Source organism: Peromyscus eremicus, chromosome 19 (assembly GCF_949786415.1).
Source record: "Peromyscus eremicus chromosome 19, PerEre_H2_v1, whole genome shotgun sequence".
Taxonomy (NCBI): Eukaryota; Metazoa; Chordata; class Mammalia; order Rodentia; family Cricetidae; genus Peromyscus; species Peromyscus eremicus.
In genome coordinates, this window is record NC_081435.1 from 65,417,621 (window position 1) to 65,431,507 (window position 13,887).

Sequence of the window (13,887 nt, forward strand, 5' to 3'; positions counted from 1 at the left end):
GAGGGCAGGAGAGGAGAGTCTTCAAGGCCAGTCTTCAAGGAACAACTCAGAAAGGAAAAATGCCCAGTCCCCAAGTTCTTGGAACCAGTGTGACTCGAGGGAGACAAGCAGAATGTCACTTGGAGCTGGTGTGCCCACTCCTGAAGAAGGCTGGAGGGGCTGGGCAGCCTGCTCTACTGTGCTTTGCCCCATTCTGCGTGGGGGCTAGAAGGTCCTGTGGTCCATCAGTTGTAGCTCAGGGGATCTGCATGGCCTGTCTGGCTCCAAGGCCTTTGCTGGAGCTGGCCCCTCTGCCCGAGAGAGGCAGCTGAGGATGCACTTCTGGTGTTGATACCTCTACCTGTGACTCTGGCTGCTTGTCCAGTTTAGTGGGAGAGGAAAGTGCCAGGTGCCTCAGCATTCAGGGGGAGATCTGGTAGTGGTTGCTGAGCTTAGGCCTTGCTTAGACAACCTGCTGGCCAGAAACTGGCCTTGTCTAGTCCCTGTCTGCTTCTTTCGGACCTCAGCTGAAAGACAAAGCTGCTGCAGGCATTGCCATTGTCCCAAGTCAAACCCTTATCTATCACTGGGACGGCATGCGTTTGAAAACTCTTCTGGGCTTATTTTTGTTGTGTCTGCCTTGGTCTCAGAGACAGTCAAACGTGGGTGTCTTGTGTAGGCTTTTGCCTGCTGCTGCTGCTGCTGCTCTAGGATTTTGGGAATGCAGAGGTGATACCCTGGGGCATATGGGTGATGTACTTCTTTCTCTGGGCAATAACCTTGCATTGCTTGGTGTGACCAGCTCAATCCTCCTACTCTGCATGAAGAAGTGGCATCCTTGGCATTCTTTGCTACCATCTTATTCTTACTACACAGTGGTAGACTTTGTAGATGTTGGTGTCTGGTTGCCTGTGAGCAGTATGGTGTTTGAAAGTCATGGTTCAGGTTGTTGCTGATTATTTGGGAAGTGGCACTAGAGGCATCATAGGCAAGGTTGCCTGGGAGGGAGCTGTGTTTACAGGGTGCTGACAGAGGCACCTTTGCACAGGTCCCAGCAACGCACCACTTGTACTGGAGGATGGTGATGATATTGCCGACCATAGTTCCACCCAGCTCACTCTTGGTATCCTTGTTGAGATCTATAACGCTTGTCTTGCAGTATGAGGTTCTGAATTCAAACCCCAGCATGGTGGTATGCTTGGTGCTAAACTTGTTATATAGTCAAGGATGACCTTGAACTGATCCTGGGATTACAGGTGTGCACCACTATGTCCAGTTTATACAGTGCTAGAGGTCCAACCCAGGACTTTATGTGTTCTAGGCAAACAATGGTGCTACATCATGGAGAGAATGGCCTGAGTGAGTGCAGCTTCTGAGGAGTTGTGTGTAATTCTCATTTCCTGGCACAAAGTGAAACACTTAAAGGGCCTGCCTGAGGATGTTAGAGTCAGTCAGAACTTGTTTTTGAAGTGTAGGGAGAAGAATCGTGGCCAGGGAGATGATGGCATCAGAAACTGGTCACTTCTGAATAGATCTAGTTCTTTTTTTTTGTATGTGCATGTGTACGAGGACAACCTCAAGTGTTGTCTGCCTTCCTCCTCTGAGACAGGATCTCTCACTGGCGAGGCTTACTACGCAGGCTGGGTTAGCTGACTGGGAGGGACCCCGGGGATCTGTCTGCACACACCACCGTGCTACGCTTGGGTCCTAGGGTTTGCTCTCAGGTCCTCATGCTGTGTGACAAGCGTCTGATCGACTAAGCCATCTATCTCCCCAGACCTCCAGTGGATCTAATTCTTTAAAGAGGCTGGCATTCCTCTGGAACTTGCTATTAATTGCAGTATGATGCCTCTGGTTAATTGGATCCTGGAGAGCATGTTGAATCCTGAACTGTATGAGACTCTGTCCCTGTCTCATCCTTCTGCCCTGTCTCCCTCCAAAAAAAGACAAAGAGAAAGGAAGAGCCTCATCAGAACAATTGAAATATAAAAGGAAGAGAATGTTTTGTCAAATATTTTTAATCATTTATAAGTTAGTTCATCATCATATCAGTTTATAGGTTAATATATAGCTACAACTTTTGGTATTTTTATAAGAAATTGCCTTTAAGCCAGGTGTAGTGCACATGTATGAAGTCCAAACACTTGGGAGGTGGAGGCAAGAGAATTAGGAAGTCAAGTCCTCCTTGGCTAAATAGTGAGTTTTAAGCCAGCCTGAACTGTGTAGGACTTTAATCTCAAAAAAACAAACACATGCACAAAAGAAGAAAAATTCTATTTGATTTAAATTTGATTCTTCATTAAATAAATAAAACTCAACCAAACAAACCCTGAGTCCTTTCATAGCTGCCCCTACTCTACGGATGGGGATTGAATAATCTAGAGCCTTGTGCACACTAGGCAAGTACTCTGACCACTGTGAGCTACCCCCTCACCTTACTTTTTTTTGTTTTCGTTTTTGTTTTTGTAAGAGTCATGGTCTCAAGCTGGGCGGCAGTGGTGCACGCCTTTAATCCCAGCACTTGGGAGGCAGGGGCAGAGGCAGGCGGATCTTTGTAGGTTTGAGGTCAGCCTGAGCTACAGAGTGAGTTCCAGGAAGGGCTCCAAGGCTACACAGTTATTTTTGACTGTCTCAAAAAAAACCAAAAACCAAAAAAAAAAAAAAAAAAAAAGAGTCAGGGTCTCTGTGTGGCACAGGCTGGCCCTGAACTCATGATCCTTTGCTTCTGGATTGAGTGCTAGAATAATTCATGAGTAGTTTTGTTTTGTTTTTAACATAGTTTCCCATTCATTTTACATTCAATCAAGTTTTTAATTAAATTGTATTATTAACTATAATAATAATCTCTTTATCATATGCCAGTGTGCTTATAATAAAATACTTGTTCTAGAAGTATTAGGGGAAAACAAGACTGTTGAGGGCTAGATGTGGTAGATCGTACCTCTAGTCCTAGCACTTGGGAGGCTGAGGCAGGAGGATTGCCATGAGTTTAAGGCCACAAAGTAAGACCATCTCAAAACAAAACAACAAAAAACCAAAAAACAAACAATAACAACAACTTAAAACGCCTGCTGACTCCTTGAATTCTTATTAGTTTGAAGGGATGTATAAGAATGAAGCAGTAAGCCAGCAGATTCACGTTCTGCAAAAAGAAGTAAGGCAGTTCCAAGCAGAAGCTGCTCAGCCTCCTGCACTTAACGTTGTGGAAGCTGCTGTGCATGCAGAAAACCTGATCACGTAAGTCCTGGTGACATCCCATTTCATATCAGCTTTGTTGGGAGTAGTCATCCATAGTACTTCACCTCTTCCCCCCGACAGTCAGTTAGTATGCAAACAGCAAACTGGGTCCTTTGGGTCCGATCTGAGTAGCTCTGTTTTTACAAATAGTCTGACTGGAGCATAGCCATTTCTGTGGCTCACAGTGGCTGTGACTTACAAGCTTCAACAACAGAATAGACTGTTCATGATGCTGCCTTTGGGCCCACAAACAAGGTATTTCCTATCTGGCTGGCCTTTTTGGAACAAGTTTGCAGACCCTTGAACGATGATACGGGCATGGGAACTCAGTAGTGGGGGATTTACTGCTTCCGTTTTACACTCCAGTCGTCCTCACCTGGGAAGCTAACGTCAACTCAGATTCTAAAATGAAGTTCACCCAGTCACTTCCAGTGATGAGGACTTCCGAGGGTACTTAGTTAACTTCATATGACCTTGTGGTTTTCTCTGAGAGCTCCTGGCATATATTCACCTTTCCTAAAGCTGGCTGGACAAGCTTGGGAGAGGAAGTTAGCTTAAGATGACTCCACCTCACAGCCAGCCACTGATCCCTTCAGCAGATTGGGAAGGATCAGGTTAGCTGCAGGCTGATGTTTTCATCCCTGGGAAGGCACTACAAGTGAGCGTTAGAAGAAAGTCTTAGGAAAGCAGTTGCAACTTGTTTGTTTTCTGTGTATTAGAGTTTTTCCTGCACATGGGTACTTGTGCCACTTGTGTGCCTGGTGCCCATCTCACCCTCAGGTATATTTTGAATTTTAAAATGTAAAGAGGTCACATTCTTGTGTTTAAAAATGTAAGGAATACAAAAGTCAAGTAACTATGAATTATATACAGTATATGAAAAACTTTAATAAGTGCCAGAATGCTAATTGGCCCTTATAATAACACCTGACTTTTATTTTCCAGAGGGACATGTGAAATCATTACTATGTATCAAAAGTGAATTTTTGGGTAATTGACAGATACACATTTATCACTTGTAGTATTTTTAAAGTGTTATTTACAGAGGGCTCTGAAGACTCTTACAAATATTGCCTGAGGAGTGAGAAAAACAGAGACAGTTGAGGCTATGGATTATTTACTATAAACAAATATTGTGTTCATATTTCCCCACAGGGCCTTAGTGAATGCTTATAAGTTACAGCCTACACCTGGGGTTCAGAAGATTGGCATCAGCCTCTTCTTTACTGTTGTGGACTATGTCAGCGAAGAGACCCAGCGCCATCCTCCTATGAGGCAGTTTTTCACGTCCTGCATTGAGATCTTGGGACAGGTAAGATCATTCCCAGCGTCAGCCACATGCTCGCACAGTAAATCCTCAGGGGTACTGACTAATACAGTCAGAAGCTTCTGGAGAAGTGTTGGCTTCCTGTGACGCTGGTAGAATTTTTGGTATAGAATGTTGCTTCTTCTACAAGAAAGATTAAATGATTCATATCTGAAAAGCTAGGGGGACTTCAGATTTTGGCATAGGTTGTTAGTATCACCAGCAATAACATTGCTCAAGTTCCTTTATCATTTGCAAAATAGCTTCTAATTAATTTTTAAAGTTTGTCCTCATGCTGACTCTGTATAGTTGATACCATTCCTGTCTTGAAAATGATCAAGCAGAGTGGATTCGAGTGGCATAGCCTGTAATCTCAGTTACTTAGGACCCAAGTTCAAGGCCTGCCTAGGCTACAGAATGAGTTCAAGGCCAACCTGGGCAACTTAGTAGGACCTTGTCTCAAAAACTTAAACAAACAAACAAAAAAAGTAGGGACCATAGCGTGCATGAGAGACCTTAAGTTCAATCCCCAGTATTGTTGTAAAAAATTAAAAAAAAAAAAAAACAGAAGCAACTGGCCTTTGAAAGATGAAGCAACTCCCCTGAAGTATGCACCTGTGAGTGTTGGGGCGGAGAAATGAGCCAGGGCTTCTGACAGGGTTCAGTGCTGTTCTCTCTGACTGCTGCTGCCTCCCAGGTGCTGTGTCTGCCACCATTTATTTATCTGTTTTAACAGGGCAAAGGCAAAGTATCCCTGCAGATTTATGGATGTTATAAAGGAAATCCACTTGTTTGAAGAATATCAACCCTGGCCACATATTTGCATCCAAATTTAGTTGATCACTTGGGTCCCCATAAGTGGGGATGCCAACCAGATAGAGCTGCTTGTTGCTGTTGTTTCTGTTTTCCTGGGGTTTTAACTCAGGGCCCTGCCTGTGCTAGGCAGGCACTCCACCACTGAGCTGTGTCACCAGCCGATGATCTGTTTTCTCCTAAGAACTTCTCTTCTCACCATAAGGTTAATAAGTGCTTTTTGTGAACCATACAGTGTAGAAAACAAAAAACAAGCAAATGTTCTCGAGATTCAAAACACCTGGGGGGAGTAGAAATATGGCTGTAATTTGAGTTATAAACATGCTCTGTTATTTTATCTCCACATGGGTACTTACATAGACACTTCAGACAGGCATGTGCTAACTTATCTCCTGTGCACTTAAGCATATCTTTTAATTTCTCTCGCTAGTAAGTACAGGTCTGCCTCTGTCAAATGTCTGTTCCATGATAAAGACATGTTGTAAGGTATTATGCTCACACTTTCTGGGTAGTTAGTTTGGTAGGTCTCTTTCTCTCTTTTTTCTACAATAAGACTGAAATAATTATTCTTACAGTATTTTCTTTAGTATTCTTTTATGAAAGTGTGATTGCTGTATCAAAGGAATTTGATGTAAATGTGTATTTATATTTTATAGCATTGAGTGCATTTGCTCACTACCCTGCTGGAAGGTTTGCACATGGTTACACTATCATAACTAACATTAGGAATTATTCTTATTAAAGTTCATGGTACTGGGGATTGATCCTTAAAATTTGGCTAATCTAATAAGGGAAGTAGAACGCCATCACTTTCAAAATTTATATTGCTTTCGTGTGTGTGTGTGTGTGTGTGTGTGTGTGTGTGTGTGTGTGTGTTGGTGATTATTTTATTTTCCTTTGTACATTTTTTGGGTTTTGATTTGATTGGAAGAGTTGTTTTGGATGGTTATTAATATAGTATTTGGAGAGCAATATATTTTTCTAATTCATTTTTTATACTTTATGATTCTTTGTAGCTCACTGAAGTTGAAATTTTAATATAGTCATACCCATGAGCCCTGCCTATTATTTTTGTTACGAACATCTTAGAAAAGCCTTCCTGACCCTGAGATTGCTTAGAGAATCACTGAGATTTTAGTACGTCTTAGCCTTTGAACCACATTAATTCATTTATTATTATTTGAGACAGGAGCGCACTTTGTAGCTCTGGCTGTCCTGGAACTCACTATGTTGACCAGGCTGTTTCCTTTTTTTTTTTTTTTTTTTTTTTTTTGAGGCAGGGTTTCTCAGTGTAGTTTTGGTGCTTGTCCTGGATCTTGCTCTGTCTTGCTGGCCTCAAACTCACAGAGATCTGCTTGCCTCTGCCTCCCTAGTTCTAGGATTAAAAGTGCATGATTTTAGATATCTTCTGATTTTATATTTTCATTTACAGAAATTGTTTGACCTTATTTAGTACCTTTGAAGATTGCCTGCTTAAGAAAAGCAGAGGGGAAATTGAGTGACAGTTCCCCTTTTATGTCGCTAGGTGTTCATCAGCGGCACTAAATCGGAATGCAGGAAGGTACTACAGACCATCCTGAAGAACAGGCGTCTCTGCTCTCTGCTCTCCCCTTTCTTCACTCCCAATGCTGCGCCAGCTGAGTTCATCCAGCTGTATGAGAAAGTGGTGAAGTTTCTAAGTGAGGACAACAGTGATATGATTTTCATGCTGCTCACCAAGGTACTAATGATTCCTCCTGGGAAAAATCAGAAATGACTGTTGCTTCCCATGCCAAGAGGCCCTTTCCACATTGCATGATCTTTGAATAGCCGACCTTACAGCCTCCCCTTTGTGGGCAGGGCACTGGCTGTACTGTATAGACAGTCTTACTCAACAGAGTGTGACTTTCCAAAGCACATCTTCCCGAGCTTTATTTTTGTTTTGTTTTGTTTTTTGAGACAGGGTTTCTCTGTGTAGCCCTGGTTGTCCTGGAACTCACTCTGTAGACCAGGCTGGCCTCAAACTCAGAGAGATCCTGAGTTTGCCTCTGCCTCCCGAGTGCTGGGATTAAAGGCATGTGTCACCACTCCTGGCCCAAGCTTTCTTTAAAAACTTTGTATAGTCATGAAATATTCCTAAGAGGAGTTTAATAATCCTTTTAAATGTATCTTGAATTTGCTCCTATGTTGTTTGATCTGTGAGTTATTGTATGTCAGACTCATATTTTGGATAAGCCTGCTCTAAATAAGCTTCCCTTATCCTTATCTGAATAGAAGACTGTCAGAGCAAGGCAGTGACTTAACCAGTCGAGAATGTCAGCACCTTCAGTTACGCTTCTGTGACATTTATGAAGCAATGGGACCCTGGCATTTTTTAGGGCAAAGAGACTGAGCCCAGTCTATAACAGAGGTGAATATATTTTTATGGTATGGAACACTGGAAGATTCTATCAGTCTGACTTTTATAAATTTAGGTAGGTAACTAATGCCACTGAAAAAATGGCTGTTAAATAAGGTCCATAAAGTGGCCACTTGGTTCTGACCCTAACAAATGAAGGACAGCTCTGAAACTCTGATGAGGTCTCAGAGAGGACACTTGTAAAAAGACAGAAATGTATGGAATTTTCAGAAATAGAATGGAATTGTAAACCATAGTGAATGGTTAGTCAATGGGTGGTTTTTTGTTTTGGTTTTGTATTTTTGCAATGCGAGGTGTCAAACCTAGGGCTGTGAACATTCAAGGTGAGTGCTCTGCTTCTGACCATGTCCTTACCCAATCCCAAGGTTGTTGAGCCGAGGACATGACCTCAGCTCAGAGAATCGATAGAGATGGTGGCATCATGGTTCCCATCAGTTACATTCAGTCATGTACTTGTGTGTGCATTTGAGTTTCTGTGTTTGTAGACAGGTAACTGCAAGACTGTCTTTGATTTTTAAATTTGCACAGACCTCTCTGCTTCATCTAATTTTCTAATGTAAATAAAACTGCTTCTTGTTTCTGTTTCTTTTTTAGTTCGATGTTAAGCAATGGTTAAACACCACTAAACCTCCTCTGTCTGATCGTACCAGGCTTCTGGAGTCCATTCACTTGGCACTTACTGCCTGGGGCCTTGAACCAGAGGAAGATATCTTGATGCCATTTAATCTTTTCTGTAAGCACTGGACTCACCTTCTACTCTACCAGTTCCCTGACCAGTACAGTGACGTTCTCAGGCTGCTGGTGCAAAGTGAGTGTCTTCATTTGTTATGACTGATAAGATCTCAGTGAGTATCTGATAGCACATTTACCACTCTGGAGATGCCATCTAAAAATGTTAAGATGAGGCTAGAGAAATGGTTCAGTAGGCAAAGTCCTTGCCACCCAAGCCTCATGACCAGAGTTAGGTTCCTAGAAACCATGGTGAGGAGGGAACCGGCTCCCCAAGATTGTCCTCTAGTCTCCGTATAGGGTGCTGTGTCATGTGTGCATCTGCCTCACACTCATCACACACACACACACACACACACACACACACACACACACACACACACACTATTACCATTTCTCAATCACAGTAGGAGGGTGAGGTCACCTCTCCCCAGCCCTCCAGCCCCAGTGTCTTCTGTGGCGCTCACTCCCAGTTATGTCACTTTTCTTGTCTCTTCACTTTGGTCCCTTTGACCACGTAGCCCTACAAAGTTGGTTAGATCATCATCATTGATTTGTAAAGTACACATGTTTTTTGATTCAGGTTGAAAAATTGGTTTGGGAAGAACACAGACCTGATGTCTCTGTCCCTTCTCTAGGCTCTGCAGAGCAGTTGCTGAGTCCTGAGTGCTGGAAAGCCACTTTGAGAGCCCTGGGCTGCTCTGCCCCAAGCAGCCAGCAGGGGGCAGCTTCTGCAGAGAGCTCTGTGCTTCACAGTGCCTCAGATGTTCTCTTGTCAGACAAGCAGGTGTGTAGCTTCGGTCTCTGACAGCTCTGTGTGTGTGTGTGTGTGTGTGTGTGTGTGTGTGTGTGTGTGTGTGTGTGTAAGAGCTCCATGTCTTTGACCTTTGCTTCCTCTGCTTCCTTTGCCTGGACGGCTTTTCTCCTATGCTCCTGAATGAAGCTCCATCCCTATCTGAGCAGAATGAAAGCCAGCATCCCCCTGTACAAACCTTCCCGCCCACCTAAGCACATCTGATTACCTGCAGTTGTAGCATCCAGGAGACCCAAGCTAAAGTACTTTGAGTTTGAGACCAGTTTGGCCTATATGAGACCTTATCACCACAAACAAGCAAACAAAAAGCAACCTCAAAAATAAGGAAAAAGGGAGACTATACCCGAAATAAAGATTCCATTGCCTTTAGAGTTTAAAAACCTACTAATTTTTCTGTCTCTTTGTAGTTCTGTCAAAAACCCATGTTTCCATCACAAACTGTCATAGCACTGTGTATAAAGGACTTGACAGCATGGCAAGTGCTGAAGTGCTTTCCTAGTGTGTTGCATCTCTAGCAACGTAAAGAAGACAGGGGCTGGGGACGATGCTGCACCACAGCAGACGTTTAGTGAGCAGTGTTTGGTTGGTCATCTCTTCTAGGTAACGGAGACCATCCAGTGGCTTTCTGACTTCTTTTATAAGCTTCGGTTATCCAAGCTGGACTTTAAAAGCTTTGGATTATTCTCGAAATGGACCCCTTATATGGCTGATGTGAAGACATTTTTGGGATACCTTGTGAAAAGGCTGATTGACTTAGAAATCACCTCCTTGGCCCAAGACCCAACTGCCAGCAGCAGAGAAGGTATTGTGCTTCCAGTGTGGTGGGAGCTAAGTGCTGTGCCTTCCATTAGAGGAAATTCAAGTAGACATGTTAAGAGATCCTTCTCAAATGTCATGGTGACGGAAGAGAAAAACGTGGTATAGGTGTGAGCTTGTATACTCATCATACCTGTATGATTTCACAGCGAATACAGGATGCTTGCTGTGGCTTGTCTGTGCCCCTCCTTAGTGGGGTATGGTACAAAGAGGTGTATTTCTCTAACCTAGGTTAGGACAATGTTCAGAATATGAAGCATATATCTTGGGACATTATAAAATTAGCTATGACATTGTGTTATAATAAAAATTAAATTCAGTTCATTGTAGCAAATGAAAAGAGAATCCTGCATAGTTGTGCTAAGCATACCATTTTGTACCAGCAAAGGCTTATGCAGAGTGAGGAGCAGTAGATTTTGATACATCTAGTATGAAATGTAGCCAATGGCCAGAGTGAGACCCTTTCTTGTGTCTAACAATTGTGCTGTTTCAGTGCTGAGATCCCTGCACTCCCAGATCATCCAGCTGTTTAAGCCTTGGATCCTGGCTTTAGAAGACAGTGAAAGGTAAATAGTTTTTCACATACTCAGATTTCTTTAGAATTTATTTCAAGTTCTAATGATATTTAGTACAGGTCATGATGATTTCACAGATTTAATTTTTAATATAGTGACATTTAAATTGATAAAATACAAAAGTCGAGCCATTTTTTGTTTGTATAATTATTCATCTGGGTGATCAGTGATGTTATCTTGATATTAACCACTAATTTCTAATTTTCCATGATAAGGAAGTTGAATTTGTTTGCATACTTAATTTTTTTTAATTAAGTAGGTCTACAAATATGGGTCTCAGCATTTTCTATTAACTCAGCTATTTTCAGAATTAAGTTGTGCATCAAATTATTGGGTTGAGAATGCCCCCTTAATCATGTAACTCTAAAGTTAAATTAAAAAACACTGTTTCATGAGCAAATAAGCCTGAGAACCTAGTACTGGCCTAAGGAGAAGAGGGGAGTCAGTGTTAATGGTTGATGTACATGTTGTCATTGGCTTTCAGAGCCCCCTGAAGACAAAGAAGCTTGGAAGTGCAGAGTGTACTTCAGGCCCGTTCTAGCCTTGTAACTCTGTCATGTACGCTTCCTCTCTAAGCCTGTGTTTCTTTCCTGTGAAGCAGCCAGCAGCGACATTACCCCTGGCTGGAGAGTGATGCTGTGGTGGCCTCCGGCATCGTGCAGCTCTTCACGGACTGCGTTGGCTCACTGCATGGGAGTTTTAAAGGTAGGGAGGTGTCATGGGATGCCTGGTTGAGCCTTCCCTTCAGCCTCTCCATCCCTCTTTCCTTGTGCTTTCGTCTTCATGTCAACTGGAAGACAAAGAAGCTGACAGGAGACCGGCCTCTGCCACGGTTCCTGTCCTGTAAGGATGCTCTGAGTTGCGTAGTACGGCCCACTGAGCATTGCCTACTCTCAGCTTCACAGGAGCTTTCCATAATGGCAGAGCTAACTTATACCCCAACTCCAGTAAGATATAGGAGTCTTTTTTCCTTGCATTCTTCCACTTATCTTCTGTTTTGTGTTCTTGTTGTGTGTGCCCACCTGCTCACACCTTCGTGAGAGCTGTGTTGAGCTAGCTGCCTCTGTCATGCTCCCCCTTACTTTGTGTTTTGTGACAGGGTCTCTCACTGAACCCCTCTGTTTGGTTTGACTGGCTGGCCAGCGAGCTCCCCAGACCTGCCTGGCCTACTCTCCAGTACTGGGGTTGCAGGCACACACTGCCCACACCCCCCTTCTATGTGGGTGCTGTGTGCCTCAACTCAGGGCCTCATGCTGGCCCAGCAGCACTTCATCCACCGAGCCATCTTCTCAGCTCTCCCATCTTTTCAGTAAGAGGAATCCTAGGGGCTAGAGAGACGGCGCAGCAGTTAACACTGGTGGCTTTTCTAGAGGACCTGGGTTCAATTCCCAGCACTCCCATGATGGCTCACAACCATCTGTTGAGTCCAGTTCCAAGGGAACAACTCTCTTCTGACCTTTGTGGCTACTACATGCTTGTGGTGCACAGACACATGCTGGCAAAGCACCCATCCACATAGAATAAAATAAGTTAAAAAGCCAGTGTGAAGTGATACTTCACTGTGATTTAATTTTTTCTTTACATTGTGTGTGTGTGTGTGTGTGTGTGTGATTTACGTGGAGGTTTGTTGTCCTTTTTAATGGTTACCCCCTTTTTAAGCTATAGCTATCCGAATCATCAACTGCAACTCTGCAGCTACCAGCATTGGTTAGGCCGCAAATGCTGTAGCCCGAGGGAATTCTGTTCCCTCCGGCTCCAGCTCTCGCAAAGCTACAAAGGGAACTTAGCTAAACCTTTGTCCCTCTAAAGAACTCAAGATTCAAAGGTTAAGGTGGAATTCCGCTCTTCAGAGGCTGAATAGCAAGTAGCTCACCTCCTCTCCTTGCTCCCATCCTCCAAAAGCCCTCCTGCTTCTCCTCACCCTCCTCATAAACCCTTTCCACCTGGCTCCTCCATACCACTTCCTGTCGGCTGCTTGCTGCCGCAGCCTCCTGACCACAGGTGAATTTTATTTAATCAAACACATCTTTGCATCATTAAACAAACATCCCAGAGCATAAATGAAAGTAACACACCTTGGAATAATATTCTGCAGCAGAGGTTGGAGGACAACTTGTGGAAATGGGTTCTCTGCTTCCTCCCTGTGGGTGTCAGGCTTGGCAGCAGCTCCTTTGCCTGTTCAGCTGTCTTCCTGCCCTCATCTGGTGTGTTTTTGCATTCCAGTGATATTTAGTAATGCTGAGTGGTTTTTGTGTGCTTAGTGATTCTTTATTGTTTTGAGAACTGTTGGAATATTTTCTTTTGAGGAATTCTTTCAAAATGCTAACTGAAGAAAGAAGCGCTAATGGGGTGGGACTGGAGGCAGAAGAGGCAGCAAGCTGTAGATGTGTATCTGGGTTAAAAAGCCACTTGGAAGTCGTGAAGAAAAAAAGCTAACCACTTTGCAAAGACGTTTAAGTTCAAGTTTCTGTTTTATGTAAGCATTTCTTTTTCTTTCCTGTCCTTTTTTTAAAGACACCAATGACTTGAACTGTATTTTCTTTTCACATTTTAGACAAGCTATTGCCAGGTGACGAAGGAGCCCTGCGGTTGCACCTGCTGCATTACTGTGAAGCATGCACAGCACCCAAGATGCCAGAGTTCATTCTCTACACTTTTCATAATGCATATCAGAATCTCGAGTGGAAGGACCTGCACCCTGACCAGAGGCTCATGGAGGCCTTCTTTAAGGTTGGTGATTCCCCACCAGTGTGTGGGCATTCCTTTTCACTCTCTGGTGCATACTGTAGAGAGCAGCAGCTTGTGGAAGTCATGTCTTAATGGGGGATTTGAACACATCTATTAGGCCAGTTTAAAAACACAGAGAAAGACTGCCTCTAACGTGGTGGTCATCCTCTAGTTTTAGGAATAAAGTTGTGAGATTCCCTAGTTTACTGAGTCTTGCTCAGTCCTGGCTATTGTTTATTTTTATAAACATTGTTATAATATTGGCTAATATTGTTAGAACTCCTTGTGAGTGTTGTGTGAAAGCAAATGTGAATTAGTACTCAACTCCAAGTTGATTTCAGCAGTTATGCAACTGAATAGTTCGATTGTAAGAGCAAAAATCATTGTAACAACCAGTGACACATTGTGATCATAGAAGGACTTGGAATAATCTTAAGGAAGGGCCACGAAATGTGCATGCGAACCTTTGGAACAGAAGCCATAGTTCCAGGAG

At 43.3% G+C, this 13,887-nt stretch overlaps 1 protein-coding gene across 2 annotated transcripts in view; it reads left to right on the plus strand.

Annotated features, from left to right (window-relative positions):
• Window positions 1–13,887, plus strand: part of Epg5 (ectopic P-granules 5 autophagy tethering factor) — a 95,905-nt gene that overhangs the window by 66,244 nt on the left and 15,774 nt on the right. The window contains exons 28-36 of one of the 2 annotated variants that reach the window (XM_059245890.1): window positions 3,074–3,216; window positions 4,372–4,528; window positions 6,861–7,055; window positions 8,328–8,541; window positions 9,101–9,249; window positions 9,877–10,078; window positions 10,586–10,658; window positions 11,266–11,372; window positions 13,222–13,397. In XM_059245890.1, coding sequence (XP_059101873.1) covers window positions 3,074–3,216; window positions 4,372–4,528; window positions 6,861–7,055; window positions 8,328–8,541; window positions 9,101–9,249; window positions 9,877–10,078; window positions 10,586–10,658; window positions 11,266–11,372; window positions 13,222–13,397 — 1,416 coding nt within the window. The remainder of the gene's footprint in view (window positions 1–3,073; window positions 3,217–4,371; window positions 4,529–6,860; window positions 7,056–8,327; window positions 8,542–9,100; window positions 9,250–9,876; window positions 10,079–10,585; window positions 10,659–11,265; window positions 11,373–13,221; window positions 13,398–13,887) is intronic. The other variant, XM_059245891.1, reaches the window with a different exon arrangement.